Source organism: Heterodontus francisci, chromosome 10 (assembly GCF_036365525.1).
Source record: "Heterodontus francisci isolate sHetFra1 chromosome 10, sHetFra1.hap1, whole genome shotgun sequence".
NCBI classification, from domain to species: Eukaryota; Metazoa; Chordata; class Chondrichthyes; order Heterodontiformes; family Heterodontidae; genus Heterodontus; species Heterodontus francisci.
The window spans coordinates 64,156,627-64,168,941 of NC_090380.1; the positions used below are offsets into that span (position 1 = coordinate 64,156,627).

The 12,315-nt window shown below is 39.8% G+C and overlaps 1 protein-coding gene across 5 annotated transcripts in view; it reads right to left on the reverse strand.

Annotated features, from left to right (window-relative positions):
- Nucleotides 1–12,315, reverse strand: part of LOC137374473 (X-linked retinitis pigmentosa GTPase regulator-like) — a 155,257-nt gene that overhangs the window by 100,820 nt on the left and 42,122 nt on the right. For all 5 annotated transcript variants that reach the window (XM_068040638.1, XM_068040636.1, XM_068040635.1 and 2 more), the window contains exons 3-5: nt 10,354–10,446; nt 7,540–7,602; nt 3,837–3,995 (exon numbers count right to left, since the gene is read on the reverse strand). In XM_068040638.1, coding sequence (XP_067896739.1) covers nt 3,837–3,995; nt 7,540–7,602; nt 10,354–10,446 — 315 coding nt within the window. The remainder of the gene's footprint in view (nt 1–3,836; nt 3,996–7,539; nt 7,603–10,353; nt 10,447–12,315) is intronic.

Consider the following 12,315-nt stretch of genomic DNA (forward strand, 5'->3'; position numbering starts at 1 on the left):
GAGGATGCATTAGTTGCACATTTCCAAAGTTTGCTGGATTCAGGGACAGTATCAGAGATTGAAAGATAGCAAAAATTAATGCATACAGTGAGCATCAGAATTCATCAGGGGCAACATGGCTTTGTAAAAGATAGGTCATAGCTAGCAAACCCAATAGCGTTCTTTTGCATAGTCACTGAGGGAGTGACATAAGCAGAATCAATGAATTGTATACAAGGATTTTCAGAAGTCATTTGATAAGCCTATGCACAGAACATTCCCATATTTTACTAGATTCAACCTTAAGGCAGGGATAGGAAATTAGTTGAAGGTAGAAGCTAAAGAACTGGGATAAAAGGGAAATTCTCAAATTGGAAATGCCAAGTAGTGCCTTCCAGGGTTGAATGTGAGGGCCGTTACATTTTACTCCATATATAAATGGCAGAATTCGGAATAGAGGGGAGCATGAAAAGTGTGTAGATGACTTTTAGCCTGGAGGTGCAGTGCAGAAATAAAAGCAGGAAGTTGCAAAAGGATATAAATTAAGCAAATGGGCAGAACGATGGCAGATGCAGGTTGGGTGTAAATATAGCAGATGGGAATATAGTGTATATCAGAAATTGTTAGGTGGGGGATGAATTTGAAGAGATTTAGGGATGCAGGTGCATAAGCCGTTAAAAGTTGTCTTTCAGTTGCAAAACACAACAAAAAGGCTAAAGGAGATATTTGGCTTTGCCACATGACATATAGACATAAAAAACAATGAAATATTACTGCAATTTCACAGAATGCCTGTCAGATCCGATTGGAGTATTGTGTTCAGTTGCAGAAATCTCACTTAGGAAGGATATAGTGGCCTTTGAAGAAAGTCCAGCAATAATTCACCAAGATGGTACCTGAGTGAAGGGATGAAGCTATGGGACTAGAAAAACTTGGGTAAAATCCCCTGGAGTTGAGGAGGTTTACCTGACTGAGGTGTTTAAAATAGTGAAGGAAATTGAATAGATAGGGAACAACTCATCAAACTATAAGGAGCATCCAGAACAAGGCAATACGTTAAAATTTGAACTAAACTTGTTAAAAGCAAATTCAGAGAATTTGAAATGGATAACTCCAAAAGGCCATCGATGAAAGATCAATTGAAATGTTTGAACGGGTGTTAAGTATTTGTAAAACTAAGGCTATTAACGGATGCGGAGGAAGGCCAGTAAATTGCATAAAATGATCCAGAAGGCTTGATGGGCAAATGCTCTAGTCTCATTCCTGTGGTACAGATCTAAATCTCCAAGGTGTATAGGATGCATAGCACTAACATGGACTATTTTATTTCATGAATTTAATTTTAAAGATGAAGTCCACATGTGCTCTATTTCTTCAGAACCTCTTGGGACCTTTGTCTTTAGTATTTAAACAAATTCAACTCTAGAGTCAAATCACAGGAAAGAAAGCAACCTTTATTTAAAAAGGTAACATCCTTTATTAAATAAAAAAATACTCGTAATAGAAATCTTCAACAGTAATTAAAATCTTCTGAAGTAATAAAAACATTCTAAGGAGCTACAGTTCACACAATGGACCAGAAATCTGTCTCTAAGAACCAGCTGTGGGTCAAGGTCATGTGGTCTCAATAACCATTAACTGAAATGTTGAAATCTTTCAGCTATAATTGTGCTGAACATTTGGTGCTTTCAAGAGACAGATGGTCTCTTCGCACAGCTTGTTTAACACTACTTTCACACCCAAAAAGTTTAGCATGGTGCAAAGCCAAAATCACTTTGCATTGACACTAACTTGAATTGTAAATCAGGCATCAAGATCCAAGTTGACTTTGAAGGGAGGCAGAATGAGACTACCTCCGCCATCGAATCGCACGCAATTTCATTCTGGTATTAGAGCCCAACAACAAAACTGTTTCACATCAAAACTACAACTGAACAGTGAATGCACTCAACATGCATTTTATGGTCCATATGAATGAAAATACCAGACTATGCTGTGGACCTATGTCCACTAGGAGCTGGCTTAAGACCAAGTTTATTTTAATAAAGATCTTTACAGCCAGCACTGAGAGGGGAGACTTTTGTCTCATTAGCCCAAGATGAATTCAAACCCAGGTTTCGGAGGTGAAATGACTGTGATGACTCATTCCACCAAGTTCCCTCTTCAGAGGGTTTTACAATTAAATGAATAAGCCATCAGTAAATAAATGGTAAGATCGATTCCAGTTTTTTAAATAATTGTTGAAACTAAACAAATAGTATCCTTTCATTAAAATAACTAAGTAACGCAAATGTAGCAGCACGGAAACACAGTTGGTTGGCAAGACAAGAAACAAAAGGTTATGATTAATCGATTTTGTTTGGATCGCAACTGAGAGCAGTGTACACCAGGGATCAGTACTGGGTCCACATTATAAGATTCGAATGCGGGAATATGGAGCACACTCTTGAAATCTGTTGATAATACAGAAGTAGGGAGTCTGACAAACAAAGGGAAGAAAATTGAAGAATGGGAGTAAAAACTCAATGAAAAGATGAAGAGGGTGGTGGAACAGAGATTTATGGCTACAAATGCATACATCCTTAAAAACATGATCAATTGCATTCTGCTTTTTTTTTTAAATAAAGACACCGCACACAGGAGTAGAGGTTGTGCTGAAGTTGTACAGGGCAATGGTAAGACCGCAGATAGAATACAGTATACAATGCTGCCCTCCCCCAAATTTGAACAAAAGTGAATGAAAACCATAGAGCACATCCAGCATAGACTCACCAAGGTGATGCCAGGGATGAAGAATTACAGTTATTAAAGAAGAGACTTGTGATAGTGGGACAAGCAGAGAAACTAAGATTTAATAAAGCTGTTTTTAAACCAAGAAGGTTTTTATTAGCCTGAATAAGTTAATATTTTTCATCTAGTTCAGTAGTCAGTGATAAGTGACCATCAATTTAAATTGTCTCAGAGATTGAGGAGAGGGGTTTGCGGAAATGCTGTTAGAGCATGAATTGCTTTGCCACAGGGAGTGGTTAAGGCCAAAACAATTGCATCTTCTAAGGCAAGAGGAAACTAATATTTGATGGAGAGAAAGACATGGGGCTGTGAGATAAAGCAAGACATTAGCAGCAATGTTGGAATTCTAAACAGAAAAGGCTGGAAAAAGCTCAGCCAGGTAAGGCAGCATCTGTGGAGAGAGAAAGTTAGTTTCAGGTCGATTTCAGCAGAACTTGATATAGTTTTGTATTGTTCTAGCAAAGATCCAGCACAGACACTTGTGTTCTGTAAGGGTATATAGTTTTATGAATTATCTTGAAAGAGCACAGTATTCTTTGAGGGTGAGGAAAAAGATGTACATGATCTTGAGCTTCATTTCAGATTTGCAAATTATAAAATGCTACTGGCTGCAGAATGGACACTTTCAGATATAAAGGACATGACAAAGATCAAATAATAAACGGCTTTAACATATTGTTTGCCTTTGCTCCATGACCTTTTGGTCAGCTATGTGGCCTTGTCCAATCTGCACCTTCTCCTTTGTTATCTCTTGCCCCACCCCCACCTCACTTGCTTATAACCTGTGACATTTTTAATATTTGTCAGTTCCGGAGAAGGGTCACTGACCCGAAACGTTAACTCTGCTTCTCTTTCCACAGATGCTGCCAGACCTGCTGAGTGGTTCCAGCATTTCTTGTTTTTATTTCAGATTTCCAGCATCCGCAGTATTTTGCTTTTATAATAAACGGCATAATGGGAGTATTATAAAGACATACACACATACCACAACAAGAAGTCTGTCCTGTCCATAAGTCAAATGGTTAATAATGCACACTGAGCCTCAATACCGTTGCAAAATCTCTCACCAGTTAAAGCTGCTGAAATATTTGATCCAGCGGCCAGGTACTTGATCTTTTGTTTATTTGTGAAAAACTCGACACACTGAAATGCTGTTCTTTCTTCAGTATCTCCCAGGCCCAACTGCCCTTCACTATTGTCACCAGTAGCATAAATGTTTCCTTTTTCTGTAACAGAAAGATTGGTCATTTAAGAATATGCACAATCCTTATCTATGATTTCTTTTTAAGTCTTTATGATAAACTATGGCTGAAACATGGGAAGAAAAATCCAACCAACAAAGGAGTGGAATTGAGGAAACAAAAAGCAAAACAAAGTTCTGAAAAAAAAACACACAACTGGACTTTTATTCATTTATCCAAGTATTGTAAAAGCCATCCTTCACAAAGCATTAGCTGTTCCACCTCTTCCAAATATTATTTTAAAATTGAACTGCACAACATAAATTGAACATTTTAGCCTGGCCAGACAAGCCTGTTAAGACCACGTGTATTCTGCAGTACAAAAGAGGTAAGCTAAGGGGCCTAAATGAACCGGGGTACACAGATGTAATTCAGTCTCCATTTTAAACGCAGCTGAGTGTAATCAACGGATGACAGGTTTAAATTGGTAGCTCCAATTATAAATGAGGATACAGCAATTTAAACGGAAAACATTGACAGTAAATGCATGCAGATGCAAGATTTTAATACACTACATCGGCAAAACACATTAGAAATGTGGGCATAGATATTATAATGGAAAAAGAAAACACACAAAGTTAAATAAAAACATGACAGGAGGAAGTCAAATAATGTAAACAGAAAGTATGGGCAGAAAGATTTTTAATAGCATGTTTATCGATCTCCCATAGCACTGGACACAGGATAGCTCCAGTAGGAAATAACAGAAAAAAAGATTTTAACATGAAAGGTCAGGATGAAAAAAAAATTCATTGAAACAGATGGTAGTACCAGTAAAACGCAGCCATGAAGAAAATATTGATTTTGAACAAGTAATGCCAAAAGAAAAAACACTTTTTAAAGCAGTGAGAATACTGTATCAGTGCAGTGCGAGGAGCCAGCAGTTGGTAAAATCACAGGAATATACTTGAACGGGAAACAAACCATAACTTGAATTAATTAACACCTTTAGCATAAAAAAAAGTGCCAGTTGGACAGATTGGATGGGAACCAGAAAATAAATTTTATTTTAAATGACACATTCATTGTTTCAAGAAAGAGCAACAGGGACATAAGTGAGGGCAGCCAATAGAAATAGAAAGCAGCATATGTAGACTTTCGCATCCTAAAATGGTGGGTGAGCAGTTTGAAGGAAAACACAGTGGGGAGGCTATACAGGAACCAGAAGTTGAAAAGTCCTGCCGCAATCTTCACCCCAGCGGCCAGCACTGCTTTGCCTTTAGATCCCCGTCCGGGGAAACAAGGCGCAACACTGATGGGAAGGGGGGAGCAGTTGGTGGGGAATGGGGTCACATGGGTGGAGGGATGATGGAAAGGGTTATAGTTTAAAGTTTGTGTAGTTGGGGTGGGCGGGGTGGGGAAGGTCAGATAGTAAAGGTAAGTGTTCTGGGGGCGTGGGGTAGGACAAATAATTAATTAAGTTATTGGGGGTGGGAGAGGAGCAAAAGAGATGTATTTACTTTTTTCATTTAATCTATCTTTAAATATTTAAATTTCCTGGTAGGGCTGATAAGCCCTTTAAAAAAGGCCCGAATTTGGGTGGGGGGGCGGGGGGGTAAGCGCACAGGCAGCTGATGCCATTGCTGGGGACGGACAGCCTGCCCCCTCCATGCGATCGGGGGCGGGGGAGGTGGGCGACCTGCACTGGCTATTTAAATGGACTTCCGCGCGGCAGCAGGCTTATAGAATTCAGCCCAATGACATTTGTAATGATAAAGCCAACCAAGTAACTGCTAAATACCATATGGTGTCTTGCAATATCCTCTGCAGCTGTATCAACCTGGCAATGCTCATCTCATTTTCCTGAACTTTTACAAGCTCTCCAATCCCCAGTCCTTTTCCTCAATCCTACCCCACAAGTACATATCAGTCCTTAATGGAATGTGTGTGAATCCTGCAGCATATTTGTTACTTATGAAAAGGCAGGGAAAAAGCCAGGGGGATGCCAATGGTGAGGTGTCAGGTAGACCCATGATGAAAAAGAGCACAAGTTGAGAGGGGTGAAAAAGTGTCAAACATTGTCATTTTTGGGCATAAATATTATTTGTACATAAACAAAATTTTAAAGAATTTATGTTAAATGAAAAAAATTAGACATTAAAAATTCCAATTAAGTGCTCACTAGCATCCTTGTGCAATCTTATCAAAGAACAAATTGGTGGAAGATCTGTGAAAGTTACAAATGTGCTCCACCCATGCACTGGCTAGATTGTGACATTACAGCCTGACAAATTTACATCGGCAAATCCCATTATGAGTGCAGACGTTAAGAATGGCAAAGACTGACACAAAGTGGGCTGAATTTTATAAGCCCGAAAAAAATGGCAGCCCCCGCATTCGGGCCACATGCCAAAGAGCCGCTGCCATTACAAGCGCAGCAGCTCAAACAGCCGAGCCGGGCCGGGCCAGGCCAGTAACCACCCCCGCCCCCCCCCCCCCCCAATCACATGGAGGGGGCGGCTGTCCGTCCCCAGCAATGGCGTCAATACCTGTGTACAGGAGCCTATCCTTTTTTAAAGGCCTGTCAGCCCTCCTGGGACATTTAAATATTTAAAGTGACATTGAATTAAAATAAATACATACATTTCTTTTGCCCCTCTCCCACCCCCTCCAATATCAATTAAATTAATTCTTTGCCCTTCCCCACCCCCCCAAAAACATTTACCTTCACAATGTGACCTTCCCTCCACAAATTGCACGAACTTTAAAATATAACCCTTCCCACCATCCCCCACACCCATAACCTTCATTTGACCTCTTCTCCACCGTTTGCACCACCCCCCTACTGAGAACTGTACCTCCTCTCCCCTCCCCACCAGTGCTGCGCCTTGTTTCCCCAGATCCGAATGCGCAGCAGTGCTGGCCGCCAGGTGAAGATCGCGGCGGGACTTCTGGTGACATGAGATTCGTTTATTCAGGTAAGTTAATTTATTTAAATATTTAAATGACAGTCCCATCGCCGAGCCACAGGGAGGCCTCCATGAAGCCTCGCCGCCAGCATTATCGGGCTGGGCCCTGCCAGCGTCGAGGTCCATGGCGGGCCTCATCCGGTGAAATCTTCATGCCCTCCCCCGCCACAGATCCCAATGTCGAGGGCTCAATAAAACCCAGCCCAGTGTTGAGGAAAACAGAGCAAAAAGAAATCAAATAGTGCAGATAGGATATACAAGCAGATTCAATTTTTATATATATATTACATATTGGGGAAATTGGGGAGCAGAGTTAATTAGAACATCAAGTGTTTTTTCAGTATAGACTGAGGAATTCGGAGATAGTAAACTGAGGTGCTACAGCACCACCCTATTGGGAATTTACATAAGCAGTTTATATTATAAATGCCCACATTTGAACTTATGAAAAGGTATGATTAAAGTAGACAGGAAATGGATGCAAACATGATAATGTTAGTATATTAATAGACCGGTGATATATTTCATCTTTGCAATCTAAAACAAATCTTTACAATTTTAAACAGCTGCATTCATAATAACGTATTGTAAAAACCAGCATCACCTGGCAACCATCATACCTGTGCAAACCAATGTATGGTTTCTCCCACAGGCAGCAAGTTTCACTTTCTCTGATTTCAGTGCTGAAACAGAACACATATTTAATACAAAATTCTGTAACAAAAAAAATGTTCTCATCTTAAAACTGCAATATATATTGTTCAATAATTAATAATTTGCTCCAATGGGACAGTTTATTTTCTTTGCATGAGACTTTATGGCACAAGCACATTGCGATTATGCAAATGAGAAGTAAATAGCACTGAAACTATTATTGCTCTTTAGCCAACAACTTATGAGCATGTCAATCATACTTCTTTCATGAGATTTATGTTATTATTTACATTGAAACACAACATATTAGTAAATCAATTTAAAGCAGCTGTGCACGTACAGATACTGAACATCTAGTTTAATTGCTTTAATGCTTATTTCTATTGACTACAACTTTACATTTGTCTTCTACAAGATATACTGTGGTCTCCACCTTCCTCATTCCATAGTTTCTCCTCCATCTCCCAGCTACGGCGAAAGTTTTCTCATCCAAGAAGTCCACCGCCACCTCTCTTACTCCATCACATGCAAGCTCCTAATGAACGCAACAACCTTTCCTCAGTCAGATGCTTGTTGACATATTCAACCTTCCTTATCCTCTGGCATGGCCTCTACATCCTTCAAATTGCTATCTTTAATCTCTCCAAAAAGAGCCTACTGTCAACCCATCCATTGTTTCCAACAAAAATTTCTTTCTCTCCAACTACTTTCTAAAAGTCTAGGTATACAGTAACATAGGGCTTTCCAACATTAACCCAAGTTGTCACATTCTTAAAGTTCAGGATGATCTGCCCCTTCTGAAACTATGTTGTCTGCCATATAATAGATTATTTTCATATCAATTCCATTATTTTGCCTGAAACCAATGCAAGACTGTAGTTTTCATTGCTTTTCTTAAGGTCGCACATTGGCTTATTTCCAGTTCAGTGCTCAATAACTCCTTCATAATGACCGTTAGTGGTCTAAAAATGATTTTGCTAGTCTCATTTAACACCCTCTATTATAACATCCATCCCTAGGGATTTATTGGTTTTGAGTACTTTAAGCCCATCCATGATATCATGCAAATGATATCCAAGTCATTAAGTTTAATACTAAACCTTATGATGGATGGAATGAAACTAGTGTCTCCTTTAGCGAATACTTCCAGGAAGTAAATAGTCAGTATATGCTGCCTATTTTTTTTTTAAGTTATTCTTCAATTCCAAACCCGTGTGCACCCTTAAAAGGTCTCAATTATTTTCTGATTTTTTTTTAATATAATGCTCAAGGAGTATCACATTGTTACCTTCAATTCCCACCACAAACTCCATTCCCTAGCTACTGACTCCACCCCTCTCTATGGCAACTGCTTGCAACCCTGGTGAGTTGCTGCAGTGTATCTTGTAGAAGGTACACACTGCTGTCACTGTGCGCCCATAGTGGGGGGAGTAAATGGTGAAGGTGGCGGATGGGGTGCCGACTGCTTTGTCCTGGATGGTGTTGAGCTTCTTGAGTGTTGTTGGAGATGCACTCATCGAGGCAAGTGGAGAATATTCCATCACACTTCTGACTTGTGCCTTGTAGATGGTGAACAGGCTTTGGGGAGTCAGGAGGGGAGATACTCGCCACAGTCTCTGACCTGCTCTTATATGGCTGGTCCAGTTCAGTTTCTGGTCAATGGTAACCCCAGGATGTTGATACTGGGGGATTAAGTAATGGTAGCGCCTTTGAATGTCAAGGGGAGATGGTTAGATTCTCTCTTGTTGGAGATGCTGATGCTCATTGCCTGGCACTTTTGTGGCACAATTGGTACTTGCCACTTATCAGCCCAGGCCTGAACGTTGTCCAGGTCTCGCTGCATATGGACATGGACTACTTCAATATCTGAGGAGTTGTAAATAAGAACATAAGAAATAGGAGCAGGAGTAGGCCCTTGATGTTTTTCACATGTAGAAATCTATCAATCTCATGAACATACTCAACAACTGAGCCTCCATGGCCCTCCGGGGCAGGGAATGGCACTGTACATTGAACATTGTGCAATCATCTGCAAATGGTCACTGCACTACTATGCTCACATTAAACCATAAGGAAAGATTTTTTAATAGAAATTTTAAACACCACCTGTTTTGTGAACTTTCACACTGTGCCCACCTGAACTGTTAAAAAGTGGGATTTACAGTTATAGATCTTCCCAAATGTCTATGTCTAGAGAAAGCACTAAAAGGTTTTAACAAAATGAAGTAATTGGTGCTTACATTATGCCACTGATGGTACCAGTGGTAGAAGCAAGTCAAAGACTTGCAGGTTGATAGGTAAATTGGCCATTAGAAATTGCCCCTAGTATAGGTAGGTGGTAGGGGAATATAGGGACAGGTAGGGATGTGGTAGGAATATGGAATTAGTGTAGGATTGGTATAAATGGGTGGTTGATGGTCGGCACAGACTCAGTGGGCTGAAGGGCCTGTTTCAGTGCTGTATCTCTAAACTAAAACTAAAACTTAAAGTGATGAATTAAGAATGGTGCGCAAAGTGTATTAGCATATTAAAACATTGATTTAAACTCGATTCCTCATTTTGGTATTACTAAATATAGTAAACACAATATTGGACAACTTTCGGCACAAGTAGAATCAGAATAAATTTGATAAAATACGGCTCACACATTGTTTCAAGAAAACATAAATTGCAGAAAGAAACACTCAGAGCGTCTTCTGTCATTGTTTCTGTTATATAAACTAAAAATTATGGAATTCAGGGACACTGGTTGGCAGAAGGACCCAGATGAAAGAACTTACCTTTTACACAAGTGGGTTTGTTGATGGTGTTCTTTGTTCCCAAACCTAGCTGACCCCAGTTGTTGCTCCCAAAGATATATAACTTGCCATTTTCTGTCAAAAAACAAATATGCTTTCTGTAACCATTTATTTTACTCAATTCCACACTTCACATTGTTTCCCAACATATAAATCTCTGAACCTCTGATCTGTTTATTTTTGTCTTGTGTCTATATCACCTGTCATGACTTACCCAAAAGCCAGTTCATCTAATTTTCTGCTTATATTTTAAGGTCTCAGATTCACTTAATGGTTTAAAACCCCTGGTGTGTCGCCTGCACAGTGAGAGTATTGGAGCCACAAACCCCAATCCCTTCAGTTCTTCAAACAATGAGATGCAGAGATCAATTGCATCAATACAACAGGGTCCTTTTGTGTGAGGATAAGTATTTCCCTATAGAATGGAATCAGAAAAATCAAGCCAGCAATCTCCTAGTAACTAACTTTGAGCATCAATGGTGGTGGCCTGCGAGCAAAATATTCAACTAATATGCAGTTGGAGAATCGGACATGCATAAATCACTTTGCTCTTGAAATACATCGTGAATATTTTTTTCAAATTAAAATAACTGGTGAAGGTAAAGAAAGGGTTAACAATTTAAAAACACATACACTAGGAAAAAGCCTTCACCCCAAATATTCAAGGGAAAATATTCCTCCCCACACCCTATCTACAACAACAAAAACTGGGATTATATGGCATCTTCAATCTAGTAAAATGTCCCAAGATGCTTCACAGGAGCGTTAACAAAATTTGGCACTGAGGCACATAAGGAGATATTAGAGCAGATGGCCAAAAGTTTGTCAAAAAGGTAGGTTTTAAGGAGCGTCAAAGGAGGAAAGAAATTAAAAGAAACTATATTAGAAGAAAACCTTTAAACCTCATCGTGTGGTAGCTGTCCTCCTAGTCCAGATTGATGAGACTCTCAATCGCCACTTTTGCAGCATTTCAGCAACTATGTACTTCAAAACTGTTTCTTTTTCTGTTCCTTTGTTCAATTTTCTCCCCACCTTTCATGAAGGAATTAACTCCTTTCCTAGGGTCAGATTCCACAGACAGATCACAGGCACTGCCTGCTGATATTTTACCCAAGTGATGTACAAACCTTGACAGTGAGCAATGCCAAGCTATTTGACAGTTATGGACATCACAACCAAGTCCAAATCTGCCCTCATCCAGTACAGACAGACAGACAGACACACACACACACACACACACACACACACGTCAAGGAAATAGCATAACATTGCAATCTGGAATGGAATTCTAGCCCATGGGTTAGTAGGAGCCCTACTGCTATCCTAGATTCTAGCTGATATCAGCGAATTCAGCTTAGGTCAGGAAGCATGTGGACAGCAAAAGAGTTAACATTCCAGGTCGATGACCTTTCATTGGAACAGTTCTGACGAAAGGTCATCGACCTTAAATGTTAACTCTGTTTCTCTGTCCAAAGATGCTGCCTGACTTGTTGAGTATTTCCAGCATTTTCTGTTTTTATTTCAGATTTCCAGCATCTGCAGTATTTTGCTTTTGTATTCAAGAGACCTGGGAAACATAGTTGCTAAGACTCAGCTTCCAGCATTATTGCCCCTACCTTTGCTTACACTGGAACAGTGAGAAGTGTCAGAACTTAATTACGAAAGATAATGGTTCCGCAGCAAACGTTGGAAATACCACAAAGGGAGGGTAGTTGCCACAAGAGTGGCATTTTATTTATAATCATGATCGAAATTAGATATCGCTCCTTCCAACAAATATTTGAGATTTATCCTTGTGCTGAAGGATCTAAAAGCTCAGACTACGAAACATTCAAGGAAGGATGCCACAGGTATTTCCTATTTTATATTGCCCTTGATACAATCTGGGAAAGCAAGGTTCTAGTCCCATGCTTGCTTGTGCTACTTTGTGAACTTACATCACAG